The sequence below is a fragment of the Ipomoea triloba genome, chromosome 10 (assembly GCF_003576645.1).
Source record: "Ipomoea triloba cultivar NCNSP0323 chromosome 10, ASM357664v1".
NCBI classification, from domain to species: domain Eukaryota; kingdom Viridiplantae; phylum Streptophyta; class Magnoliopsida; order Solanales; family Convolvulaceae; genus Ipomoea; species Ipomoea triloba.
This window is the reverse complement of record NC_044925.1, coordinates 16,014,143-16,027,800: the sequence shown is the minus strand read 5'-3', so window position 1 is coordinate 16,027,800 and position 13,658 is coordinate 16,014,143. Positions and strand designations below refer to the sequence as shown.

Sequence of the window (13,658 nt, the reverse complement as noted above, 5' to 3'; positions counted from 1 at the left end):
TATTTTCGATTCCCCAATTCGCTATTTTTTCAGAAAACTAGATAAATTCTCTAGTTAATAAATGGCCTAAGTGTTGCAAAATCAGAAAATAAAAAAATTAAAGTCCTTGGGGGCAAACAAAACTATGTTTCAATTCCACACGGTTTAGACTTTAGCGGCATTAAGCTTTGCTTTCATTACTTAAAAGAGTGGCTGTTTCCACACGAAACTCATGCGTTCTAATTCATATATATATAGATATATGCTTATTCAGATTTCAGAAATTGTACATCTCAACGACAAACAACTTAACTCTGCTCGATCATAAAATGAGGATTCTCATGTTTAACATGCTTCTGCTCTTTTCAAATGTTATGCATGCATTGGGTGAGTGTCTTCCAGATCAAAAGTCTGTGCTTCTCCAGATACGAAGTGAAATCACTTACGATTCTTCGGAATCTACCAATTTGGTGCTGTGGGATGAAGGAGGTGACTGCTGCCGATGGCCAGGTCTGAGTTGCAATGCTGCTGGATATATTACAAGCCTTGACCTCAGCTACGATGAGTCAATCACGGGTGGCTTCAATGTTTCTCTCCTGTATAAACTGCCATCACTTTCTGTTATTAGGCTTGATGGGGTCAATTTCTCTACTCCATTTCCAAACTTCTTCACGGATTTCACCAATCTGACTGTTTTGAGCTTGAAAAATTGCAACTTCAGTGGAACAGTCCCTCACAAAGTATTCCAGGTACCAACTCTGCAAACCATTGACTTAAGTTCCAATTTCATGCTTGGGGGTTCTTTGCCAGACGTCCCCGAAAATGGATTGCTTCAAAGTCTCACGCTTCATGATACAAATTTTTCTGGGAATTTACCCGAGTCCTTAGGAAACCTTAGATTATTGTCCCATATTGACCTTGCATATTGTGATTTTAGCGGATCAATCCCTGCTTCTATTATCAAGCTTAGCAAGCTTGTTAAGCTGAGCTTGTCCGGAAATTCATTTTCAGGACCCATTCCAGCATCACTATTTTTCCTGCCATCACTTCAAACCTTATCTCTGGATGGAAACAAGCTTTTTGGTCATATAAATGATTTGCAAAATATGACTTCTCCCCTTGAATTACTTGATTTAAGCTACAACAACTTAGAAGGGACAATACCTTTCTTCTTCTTTCAACTTCAAAATCTTACATCAATAAATCTTTCATCAAACAAATTTTTTGGTCAAATGATTGATTTGCAAAATGTGACTTCTCCATTGCAATATCTTGATTTAAGTAGCAATGACTTTGAAGGGACAATACCTCCATTCTTATTTCAACTTCAGCATCTTAGAGTACTCGATCTTTCATCAAACAAATTTAACAGTATTATACATCTAACAAAATTTAAAAGCCATTATATTGACATTCTTGACTTTTCCAATAACAACTTAATTGAGACAACCCTAAGCACATCAGAACTTCCCTTACTCCCTCAGTTTGGACAATTAAATTTGGCCTCCTGCAATTTGCAAAAAATTCCTGATTTTTTGAAAAGCCAATCTCAATTGTCGTGGTTAGATCTTTCCAACAACACTATTGGTGGAGAAATTCCTAACTGGATATGGGGAATTGGTAATGGGCAACTCTATTACCTCAATCTTTCTCACAATAGTTTGACGCATATGAAAGAGCCAATGGAATACGGTTCTCTTCATTTCCTTGATCTAAATTCTAATATTCTAAGTGGACAAATCCCACGATCACCACCCGAGGCTGAGTATTTAGACTTCTCCAACAACATTTTCTCCACGATTCCTCTTGATTTTGCTGATCAAATCCCATATCTCATTTCCTTCTTTTCCATTGCAAAAAATAGAGTAAGTGGAAAGATCTCAACTTCCTGGTGTCGAGCAGCCTATCTGAAAGTGCTTGACTTGTCCCACAATGCTTTGCATGGCACAATACCATCATGTCTGGTTCAAAATAACAGCAATCTCATTGTAGTGAATCTTAGAGGAAATCATTTAAGTGGTGAGATATCACTGAAGTTTCAAGACGATTGTTCTTTAGAGACATTGGATCTTAGTCAAAATCTCTTAGAAGGGAAAGTTCCTCCCTCCTTGATCAACTGCACAGAGCTTAAGATCTTAAATCTTGGAAACAACAAAATAAGTGATACCTTTCCTTGTTGGCTCAATAAATTGTCAAATCTGCACATTCTTGTATTGCATTCCAATCATTTTCATGGAAGCGTTTCTTGTCCCATGCTTGGAATTGGGGTAAACAACAGCTGGCCAAGTTTACAAGTCATTGACCTATCTTCCAATAATTTCAGTGGACATCTACCAACTGAACTATTCTTGGCATTAAAAGCTATTTTGGTTGAGAGGAATGAATTAAACTCAAAGGCTGACTACTTGCACTTCACATCTAAAGGGGGAGAGGGGATTTACTATCAAGATTCAGTCATACTGTCTCTAAAAGGCCAAACTTACACTATAGAGAAGGTTCTATCTATCTTCACTTCTATTGATTTTTCAAGTAATCAATTTGAAGGCGGTATACCAGAGAGCGTTGGAGAGCTTAAACAGCTTTATCTACTTAACATCTCTCACAATGCCCTAACTGGCAATATTCCTCCATCTCTTCAAAACTTGAAAGCTTTGGAAGCACTGGACCTTTCATTCAACAACCTAACAGGAAATATCCCGGTGCAACTAGAGATCCTAACCTTCCTGGAAATCTTAAACTTGTCATACAACCATCTGGTTGGAAGGATTCCAAGAAGCACTCAATTGGATACCTTTGATGCAAGCTCATTCATGGGAAACAAGGGGCTATGCGGATTCCAAATTAATGTATCTTGCACTGGCATTGATGAACCAGCATCTCCAATACCAGAATCAGAAGAGAAAGAATCAACTCACCACGTTGATATCTACATTAGCGTTGCATTTGGATTTGTTGCAGGTCTAGGAGGAATCTTTGTGCCACTTTTGCTATCCAGCAAATGGAGATCATATTATAACAAGATGATAGATGGAATTCTGTTAAAGATATTCTTTCAGAGAGGTCAAGGGAGAAGAAAGAAGTCTCGTTAGCAAAACTTCTTTTCAATCAACAATTTTGGTGCTTATATTCTTTTCGTCAACCACCTACGTTGCTTAGGTAAAGTTTCTCTGTTTACTATGTGTGATTGTTCTACTAGTTTTTTGTAGGCTTGGATGTATGTAGTTGTGCTTTTTATTTCATTTCCTCCTAATGTCCTTTTTATTTTATATGTATGCATGGTTTTCAGCGGCTAAATTTTTGACTCCACGCTCCGAACTTACATGAATTTTGGATGAGTTGAATTGTCAGTCGGTGTCCACAAGAAGCCACCCTCACAGGTAACTCAGTTGATTTTTAGGTGACAGATTATACTCAAAGAACAAGATAGAGTCCTACAATTAATCACAGTGTCAGAGTTTCACCTACTTATTTCTTTGCCCATACCAACGTTTTTTTATTTTTTTGATTATATAGTGCTGCAATGTCCATCTACTGTCATAGATTTTTTTTTTTTCAATTGTGTCTTTATATGTCGGCGAGTCTTGGCTATGAACTTACTGACATTTTTGGTTCACTTTCTTATTTATTATATTAACCTCTCTTTTAGGTTATATATATATATATATATATAGGATCAAATGAGGACCTATAGTTAGTTGAGGACCTGCGGACTTATTTGATCCTTTGATTTAAATAATTCAATGGTTGTGATTAATTATATGCTATACATTTAATTTTTCACGCTCAGTTTGTTGTGCATTCGTTCTTAGTTTGTTGTGCATTCTTTCTCAGTTATTTGTGCATTCTTTCTCAATTTGTTATGCATTCTGTCTTAGTTCGTTGTGCATTCTGTGAATGTTGTGTATCTCGCCCATCCACTTTGTTATGCATTTGCATTCATAGCCGTTAGATTAGTCCAAGTGGATGATCTGCATTAGTCCACAGGATCCTCACTTGATCTGGAACATATCTTCTCGTGCGGTTGTGCGGTACTCACCTAGTCACCTTAAGCATTAAAACTGCGCACCATAAATACACAAACCACGCACTTTAAGCTAAGAACACAAACCACGCACCTAAAGTTTTTAAATGATGCACCTTCAATTGAGAACACACTGTGCACTATAAGTACACAAATCACGCACCTTAAATACACAGGCTATGCACTTTAAGAACACAAATCACGCACCTAAGGTTTTAAAATGACGCACCTTAGTTTCAACAACTCACGCACCTTAAACATATATATCACGCACCTTAAGAAGGAAAATAACGCACTTTAAGAAGGGAAACCACGCACCTTAAGCTTTAGGTTCACTCACCTAGCTTAAATTTCAATATTGACCAGCATACAAATCACGCACCATAAGAAGAAAATTACGCACCTAAAGCCACCGCCACACGGAAAACACCCCACTGCACGGGAACTGAATTATATATACTCCGTATATATATATATATATATATATATATATATATATATATATATATGTAGGAAGGGACTCGTGTGCATTATGTTCTTTCGGTGAGAAATAGGATGAAATTGTGGCCATAGATCTAATTCAATCCAATGTATGAAATTGCCTTCCAGATTTCAATACACGCGCATCATTGAGGGTAGTAATGTAATTACATCATATTATTTTTCATAGTTACTTGTAGTACATAATTTTCACTCGTGTAGTGCAAATATTTGTGCCTAATAGTGCAAATATTTAAACCTAATAGTGCAACTATTTTAATATAATAGTTCAAATAATTCATGCTTAGAGTTGAAGGTATTAAGCATGGTTTAGGTTATTTATATGCTTAAAGTGCACATTTTCTTGCCATAAAAAGCACATTTTGTGTTTAAAAGTGCACATTTTAAGTCTATTTCAAATGAAATTACATAGAACTCACAATGTAGTTGCAGTATCGGGCTTTTTAAAATTATTGTCGTGTATTAAGAATTGTTGTGTGCGTAAATTCATTATTGGGCAGGATGTTAATAAGGTATGTTGCTAGGTTGTGTGCCCATGATGTAGTGATTGTGTGCTCTGCTTCATTTATTGGGTGCCTTACTTTGATATTTTAGAACCGGTAATTAATAGGAGGTATTCTTTCTTCTTTTTCTTTTTTTTGTTTTTTGTGTTGAGGGGTTAGGTGGACTGTTTAAAAAAAATATTATGTAGTTCACTTGAGTATTTGCGTTTTTATGACAAATTTGGTATATCATTCCCCTAAAGATTAATATAAAATATTGGTTATTGTAATGAATAGATTCATTTATAAATTAAATCCATTTAGATAAAATAAGAGGAATATTTTCAGTTTTGTTTTAATAATTAATTATTTAATTTTTATACATGTAAATTATTGTTTCCTTCATTTTTGAATCATTTTATAAGTTAAGCCTAATGTAGTTGCAGTATCGGGCTTTTTAAAATTATTGTCATGTTTTAAGAATGGTTGTGTGCGTAGAATTATTGTTGTGGTATTATGTTAATAACATATGTTGATAGTTGTGTGCCCATGATGTATTGATTGTGTGCCTTACTTTGGTAATTTGTAACTAGTAGTTAGTGAGAGTCATTTTTTTTTGGCTAAAGTGTCATCCCGCACCATGAACTATATTGGATTATTCATGTCGCACCTTGAACTTTCATAAGGTCTATTTCGATACACAAACCATTAATTTTTTTTCATCTAGCACTTTTTACAGGTTACCTACAAGTTATAGGTAATCTATGCTAACTTCGACTTTTTTTTTGTTTTTTTTTTTTTTTTGTTTTCTTCTAAATCTTTTCCTGCACAACAACCGGTATCGGAACCGTAAAAAGAAAAAAAAATCTTATATTTAGGCATTTAGCTACTGGCAGTAGCTAAATATAAAAAAAAAAAATATTTAGCTACTGCCAGTAGGCAGTAGCCAAAATAATAATAAAAAAAAATTATAATATGGTTTTTATAATATGGGTTGACTTAAAAAGAAGTCTATGCTGACTTGGACTTTTTTTTGTTTTATTTTTATTTTTTTTCTTCTAAATCTTTTCCAGCACAACAACCGGTACCAAAACCGTAAAAAAAAAATTCTTATATTTAGGCATTTAGCTATTGGCAGTAGCTAAATATATATAAAAAAAATTTATAATATGGTTTTTATAATATGGGTTGACTTAAAAAGAAGATCCACATAAGCTAATTACCTGTGCCATGTCATCATAGTAACTTGGTAACCTGTAAAAAATGCTAGATGAAAAAAAATTAATGGTTTGTGTATCGAAATGGAAGTTATGAAAGTTCAAGGTGCGGCATGAATAATCCAATATAGTTCATGGTGCGAAATGACACTTTAGCCTTTTTTTTACACTTGACTGATGGGTTAGGTGTATTGTTTAATTAATTATTTTCAGTTCGGAAAAGTAAAATAAATATTTTCAATTTTCTTTTTATAATTAATTATTTAATTTTTATCATTGTAAAGTATGAATTCAATCATTTGTCAATGGTTTATATTAGTTAAGTTTGATTTAGTTGAAGCATAACTCTTATTAAAATTATTCATATGATTTACGAATTATTGTGTGCATAGATTTAGTTATATTGTGTGCATCGCTTTGATGTAGTGTTTTGGTGACTGGATATTGTGTGTCAATGTGTTATTATTATTATTTTTTATTTTATTGTCTTATTGGACTATTAGTATTTTTTTTTTCTTGTGGTTGTTTCTTTTCTTAGTTATTGTTTGTGTTTGTTGGTCGTAGCTAAAAGAGTTAGGGAAGCACCTTCAGTGGGTTGTTCGTCCAGCTGCCTAATGATGATGATGATTTTGTGGAAGATCCGGTTCTTTGTGTTCAAAGAATGGGATAGGAACCTGTTAGGGATGCTCCGGATGAGCGAGTACATTTTCCAGCTCTTAGAATTAGATTTCCACCTTTGCTTTTTGTAAAGGCATTGGAAGATCTTACGGCACAGTAGTGGAATGACATATTTAATATTGGGTTTGGTGCCGTTCTTGAATTAAAGATTAAGGAGTTGCCCGTTCGGTTGGGTCGTTGGTTGTTGTCGAATTTTGACAGTGAGAAGATGTGCGTATTGTTGGGTGAGGGGGAGGTCTTACCCGTTAGGGAGGAGAATGGGAGTTCCATTCTCGAATTCCCATGGGGTGAAGGTGTTATAACAAGGCGGGATCACTATGCGAAGAGCAAGTTGTTGACAGCATGGCGAAAGATGTTTGAGAAGCACCGGCATGATGTGTCCCCGGCTGAGCTTGCACAACTTATTAGGGAGGATCTTGATGGGGGTTTGTGGTTCAAGAGGCATTTTATGGTTCTGTTGATTTCCTCGCTGATTTCTTGCATGGGCAATGAATATTGTAATCAGATAGTGTTCCATCATTTGGATGATGTTGCTACTATCTCACAACAGAATTGGTGTCGATTGAGGAACTTGTTTCTACACATGCGCTGTAGATTGCAGGCGGCAACCCACGGTTTTCGAGTCCTATCCTCTTCTTGATTGTGAGTCTTTTACTTTTCATATGAATCTAATGTTTTTTTTTGTCATGCATTTGGTTGAATATAAGTTTTATTTATTCATTTTATCGTGGAATTTGTTTGCGTTGTAGTTGTTGTATTGTGATCGGGTTCGGCCTGCAATTCGTGTCTTGCCTCGGGCTGTCCCAGCATTTCGAGGGCTGACATCGTAGATGCATCGTTGGCGCAAGGTCTTGGAGATTCGGGGGGACATCGCAGATGCTTCCTTGTGTTGTGTCGTCCGATGTAGTGCCCGAGGGTGGTAGATTGTCTGCTGACGGGGGTGTACATTTGGGAGGTACTCGTGGTGATTCCGTTGCTCCGGTTTCTCCTGTTCTTCCCCATAAGGTACTAGTGTCATATTTTTTGTGCACGTGTATATTTTTCTTCCATAATACGTTATATTTCGTTATGTATTCTATGTTCTCTATTCTGTTTGTTTTTTTCCATAATGTTAGTTGTTTGGGTTATTTTTGTTTGATTTTTAAAAATTACTTGAGTGCTTGGCTGACAAGACCGGGGAGATAGTCAGGTGCATTCTCGCACTTATCCAGTTCGTGAAAGAGGCTGGCGCGGTTGCAAGGAATAATGTGAATTTCTGGAAGGTTTTAGATGTTGCGCAGGTACTAATGAACCATGCTCACAACTCACATTTACTCAGTTTGATGAAAAGTTCTGGGGTAATGCTGATAATATACGGGCGTTAGTAGAGGTTGAGCGTGCCATATTGAAGAGAGCTAATTTGAAGGATTTTCCATCTTTTAGCCTTGGATTGACTCGGGAGTTTGGACACGATGTGTGGGGTGATGTGTCTAATATTGCTAGGGTGATTAACGATGTGTGGGGTGATGTGTCTAATATTGCTAGGGTGATTAATGAAGGTCATGATGACCATTCTAATATTGCTAGGGTGATTAATGAAGGTCATGATGACCATAGTGTGGGTGGTGGTATTGGCCGGGTATGTTTCATTTTTATGTTTTGTACTCGTTGTTTATGTGTGTCTGCTTTCTTATCTGTTTGTGCTCAGTAACAAAGCATCGTTTGCCAACTACTTAATTTTTGGAGTTCTTTATGTTACTCTCTCCATTTTGTCTTGTGTTTTTCTTTGTGGGATGCAGGATGCGAATATTGATAACATTTCAGGATCTCAACATGGTGGTTGCTCAGGTGTTAATGACGAACAACAAGTTCATGATGGGGGTGTGGATGGTCGTTTGGATATGGTGTGTGTGTTCTTTCATAGGATTTTATTTTTTTGTGCTCATTCGGATATGTTTGTGTGCCTTTTTGATTTTTTTTTTTAGTTATCCCTTATGTTGTTATAATAACTTGGGTATGCTTTATTCAATCGGTTGGAGGTCTACGCGCAAATGAGGGGGTTCAATTAAATGTTGGGGCCCTGGTAAGTTACATGTTAATATTCACTATTTCGGTGTGCCTCTTCGTTCTGGGATGTGTGCATTGTTGGTACTTGTACGTTGTTTTGTTAGGGATTTGTATTATTTCCTTGTAATTGGTGTTTGTTTCTTATATGCATGCGAAGACCGAAGAACGTTTGGTGGACGTTGTTCTTGTAGTTGCTGGAGTGTGGGGAGTGGTTTGTGGGCCCTTCATGGTAGGGTGTTGGTTTTAGTGACATTGTAGATGGTCGGTCGTTCGTTACACCAACGGAGGTCGTTATTTATTTTTCTTATGTTTGATCGTCCTTTTCCCTTTTGGCATTATTCATCTACAATAGCCTTGTTTTAATGGTCTTGGGGGTTTCTAGCAGATTGTTCCTCGTGTGGGTTCCACATTTGTTTGTCTTGCTCCACGCAAGGCAAATAGACCAGCTCGTACTGTTTTGGGGTCAGTTCGTCGTAGTGGTGTCCACTCTATTGCTTCCGTGCCTTCACTCAATTTATTGGATGATGTCAACTTTTTCAAGTGGGAGCTCAAGTATGGGAGTGATGATTTGTAAGTTGTTGTTGCATTTGTACCTCTTTGTCATGCCAAATGTTTTTTTTTTCCTATTTGTGATGAATGCTCACACAATTTTGTAGGCATGAGTTTTTATTCTCTTACAGTGGTCAGACTGTTAGTCGTGATGATATATGTTCTTTGGCACCTGGGACGGAGGTTTCTGTGGTGTGATTATTGCTGGGTCCTGTATATTAACTTGTAGAGAACATACCAAGGATCCATCAAAACCAACTAGGGTGTTTGCCTCTCCGTCCACTACATATGGTTATGTGCGTTTATGTTTCTTGTTTTGTTTACGTTTGTGTTTTTTTGCTCTTGACGGTTATCAACTTTTTGTATTTTTCTATTGATTAACAGTTGAACACTACTGTGTTGTTCAAAAAAATAGACAAGCTGAAGTTGGCTAGGTTTTCGGAGGCTTTGGGGGCTGATTTTGCACTTGGTCCTTATAAAACATGGGGTCATGTTCATCTTGTAAGTGTTTTACATGGCTTTCAATTCATATCTTATATATCATTTATGCATCGTGTGCCTAGTAGTTACGGTTTGTGTGCCCGTTAGTGTTGCTATGTGTGCTCATTAGTGTTGACCATTCATTTTTTATTTGCATGTGTGGCAGTACTTACCGTCTGTTAGCCCATTAGTGTAGATATGTGTGCTCATGAGATTGGTCATACATTTTTTAAGTATCGTCTCATAATTTTTATTGTTGTTTCAGCTTTTCTTTCCCATCCTTCAACAAAATCATTTCTACCTCTTGTGTGTCGACTTCAAATTCAAGCAGTTTGAAATTATTGATAATTCAGCTTCAACTCAGCCCACTCCGGTGAAGTATGGTGATACCCCATAAAATGTGGTACGTTTTCTTCCCATTCTATGCTTGTACGCTATTTTAATGGGTAATCTTAAAGCGATGTGTTCTTTTTTTCTTCTTTTTTTTTCTTTTTGTATTTTAGAAACTGTTGTTGTCCGAATATTTCACATTTGTTGGTGAGAAGTTCAAGTCAATTGTTTGTGACAATTTGAAGACTAAAAGGATGCCGATGAAGTGGCGGGACACCAAGAACAAAGTGGACTATGGCATGTATCTTATGTGGCACATGGAGAGTTATATGGGTGAAGCCGTGAAGGTGTTGCAAAATGGGATTATGGGCTGACTAGTGGTGACAGATCGCAACTTTAGAGGCTACGTTTGCGTTATATGAAGGAGCTTTGCACACTTGATATAAATGCACACCGTACTGGCTCGTGCGTTACGCTTTCTTTCCGGACATTAGTTTCCTTGCTATTGTTTACTAGTCGTTTACTTTTGGGGGTCGTGCGTTACGCTTTCTTTCCAGACATTAGTTTCCTTGCTATTGTTTACTAGTCGTTTACTTTTGGGGGTCGTTGTTGGATTTTCATTACTAATGTTTGCTCACACTTTTGTTCTGTTTTCAACTACTTCATTTCTAGTGTAACAGATTTTTTCGTTCACCAACAGTGTTATAGTTTTATTATTATGCACGTATTACTTTAGTTGTCACTATTTGGTATATTGCGTGTTTTTTTTTTGCGGTTTTTGTGTGCTTCCTAGCTTATAACGTGTGCATTTACTACATTGTAAGTGTGCGTGCTAACTTATATCATGTATGAATATTTTAATACTTAACCAGAAATGAAGTGAACTAACTAATAAATGTGGGGTAAAATATTGGATTATATTACTATATAGTTTGTTATAGACTTATAGTTGTGTGCTCATACTAGTTGGTTGTGTGCCCAATACTATATGTTGTGCGCAGGGCCGGTTTTTTGATTTTGGAGGCCCCGTTCTAGTAAAAAAATATGAGGCCCTCTTCAATTTTTTTTTCTTAACTTTTTTCTTAACATATTAGAATATTTTATTGCCAAATTCATATTTTCATATTTTCTAATACAAGGGAGTCATGTAAACAGGAAATTGAAACAATTAAACCAAACAACAATAGAGTAATACCCAGTTACACACTTACGGATCTACATTTACACATGAATTTTAAAGAGGAAAATCAGCAAGACAACAAATAAAGATTTAAAGAGGATTAGAGGAAAAGATTGAAATAACTTGGTCGGAAACTGGAAATCCAGCATCGCCTGCGTCGCCGATGCTGGACCGCCTCCGGCTCGGTTGATACGGTCGCCGCCGGCCGCTTCGCGATGCCCGCCTCGGCTCCTCCGCTCCTGCGGCCTACCTCCTCGCCAGTCGCCTCCTGTTTTTTTGACGGTCAGTGCTTTGTGCCTCTAGCTTTGTCCCTCTGTTTTTTTTGAAAATCAGCTCCGTCCCTCTGTTATTCTGCAATTGCTCTGTTAGATGCTAACGAAGAAACATGAGATGAAGAGAAAACCTAAAATCTGGCCCTAAGGGGCTTTCAAAAAACAAAAAAAATCTGGCTCAAAGGACCTCAAAGGCTCAAGGACGGAATTATTGCATGGAGTAATGTACCTTCAATACAAAAATAATATACCTTCTGTACAAAAATAATGTACTTTTTATTTTTGGTCCACACAGCTGTGTGGACCATGGTCCATGCAATAATGATTGGTAGGTAGGGCTGGATTTTTTTTAAAGGATTTGGGCCTATAGCTGGATTAGGGCCCCCAAAATTTGGGGGCCCTGTGCAATTGGGCTACTTGCACAGGCTTAAATTCGGGCCTGGTTGTGCGCCTTTGCATATGTCATATATATATATATATATATATATATATAATCCGAACTCAATTTAAGTTAATTAAAACAAGTTTCAACGTAACAATATAAATATGGCAAAAACTTGTGTGAGACCGTCTCACCATGAGACGGGTCGGGTCGGGTCGGGTCAAGATGCAAATGTAACACTTATATGCCCAAATGTAATACTAATCAGGAATAACATTTTTGTTACTTATTAGGGTAAATGTAATACTTTTAAGAGAAAATACAATACTTTTACATTTCGATTTAAAAGTATTACATTTTTCCTCAAAAGTATTATATTTGCCCTTATAAGTGAGAGACACTTGTCAACATTACTTATTATTAAAAATGTATTACTTTTTCTCTTATAAGTAACAAAAATTGTATTTTTGACTAGTGTTATATTTAAGCATATAAGTATAAGATTTGCACATATAAGTATGACATTTGCATGGTGCTTTGACCCAACCCGACCCGTCTCACGAATAAGGATCCGTGAGACGGTCTCACACAAGTGTGATCCTATAAATATTTACGAGCTAAACTCAAGTCTAATTTTTTTCAATCTCAAACGAGGTCGAACCACTATAATTATTTTGAACTCAAATTCGAGCTAACCTAGTAACCAAGGTTTGAGCCGAGTTTAATTAGCTCATTCGAACCCCTAAACCAAATGCTCCCATAACATGATATTGAGTGAGAAAATGCCCCTAACATAACGATAGTTTTAGTTGCATCAAAATACTAGTTTTTCACCTGAATGGGATAATACCCCATGTCACTGTTGCGAAAGTCGGCCGCTTAGGCGCCCCTAAGTCGAGGCGAATTACTTCCTAGGCGTTCGCCTACCACCTAACTCGACCGACTAGGCCGAGTTGGCGTCCGACAGGTCGAATTCGACTGAGTTAACTCACCCAACTCGATAGATTTAGCATAGTTAACTCGTGCAAGTCGGCCTTGTTAATGTTTTTATTATATTTATATATTTATATAAATAAAAGAATTAATATATATATATATATATATATATATATATATATATATATATATATATATATATATATATACCCACACACATGCACTATTTTTTTCATTTTATAGACCGTCGCCTAGAGTCTACTGTAACCGTGCTCCATGTTTATTTTTAAATAAGTATTCCATGTATATCAATGCAATATTGGTAGGGAGGTACAACTGATTTTGGTTTGACAATTTCATATTAGACGATAACATGTTTTGTGGAGAGGATAATCACAAAATGGGCATGGCGGAAGCTGTATGTTTTGAACTCGAAGTCCCTGAAACAATAGAAAATCAAAATAAATAATTTATTTCATTAATATATATATATATATATATATATATATATATATATATATAGGGTCATGTTCAGGTGTGGCCGCGTCCTTACGTGCGGCCGTACGGTTTACACCACTCAATGTTAAGAAATGCACCACTCAATG

General features: G+C 36.5%; 1 protein-coding gene and 1 long non-coding RNA gene across 4 annotated transcripts; both read left to right on the top strand.

Annotated features, from left to right (window-relative positions):
• Positions 1 to 282: 282 nt before the first annotated feature.
• On the top strand, positions 283 to 8,364 carry LOC116031970 (receptor like protein 22-like). 3 transcript variants are annotated; one of them, XM_031274351.1, is made up of 5 exons: positions 283 to 3,135; positions 3,266 to 3,356; positions 6,765 to 7,520; positions 7,628 to 8,158; positions 8,301 to 8,364. In XM_031274351.1, the coding sequence occupies exon 1, from the start codon at positions 309 to 311 to the stop codon at positions 3,066 to 3,068; it is 2,760 nt and encodes a 919-aa protein (XP_031130211.1). In that variant the 5' UTR covers positions 283 to 308; the 3' UTR covers positions 3,069 to 3,135; positions 3,266 to 3,356; positions 6,765 to 7,520; positions 7,628 to 8,158; positions 8,301 to 8,364. The 3 variants fall into 3 exon arrangements, with proteins under 3 accessions (XP_031130211.1, XP_031130210.1, XP_031130209.1); XM_031274350.1 differs by having other exon boundaries at positions 8,246 to 8,347; XM_031274349.1 differs by having other exon boundaries at positions 7,628 to 8,347.
• A 79-nt stretch (positions 8,365 to 8,443) lies between these two features.
• LOC116031971 lies at positions 8,444 to 11,030 on the top strand. Its single transcript, XR_004100697.1, has 9 exons — positions 8,444 to 8,496; positions 8,657 to 8,761; positions 8,897 to 8,940; positions 9,082 to 9,211; positions 9,310 to 9,494; positions 9,581 to 9,769; positions 9,858 to 9,974; positions 10,219 to 10,356; positions 10,457 to 11,030. It is a non-coding gene; the product is annotated as an uncharacterized LOC116031971 (long non-coding RNA).
• The last annotated feature ends 2,628 nt before the right edge of the window (positions 11,031 to 13,658 follow it).

Coding starts and splice junctions, on each gene's coding strand:
- LOC116031970 (XM_031274351.1), top strand. CDS start 309: ATGAGGATTCTCATGTTTAACATGCTTCTGCTCTTTTCAAATGTTATG.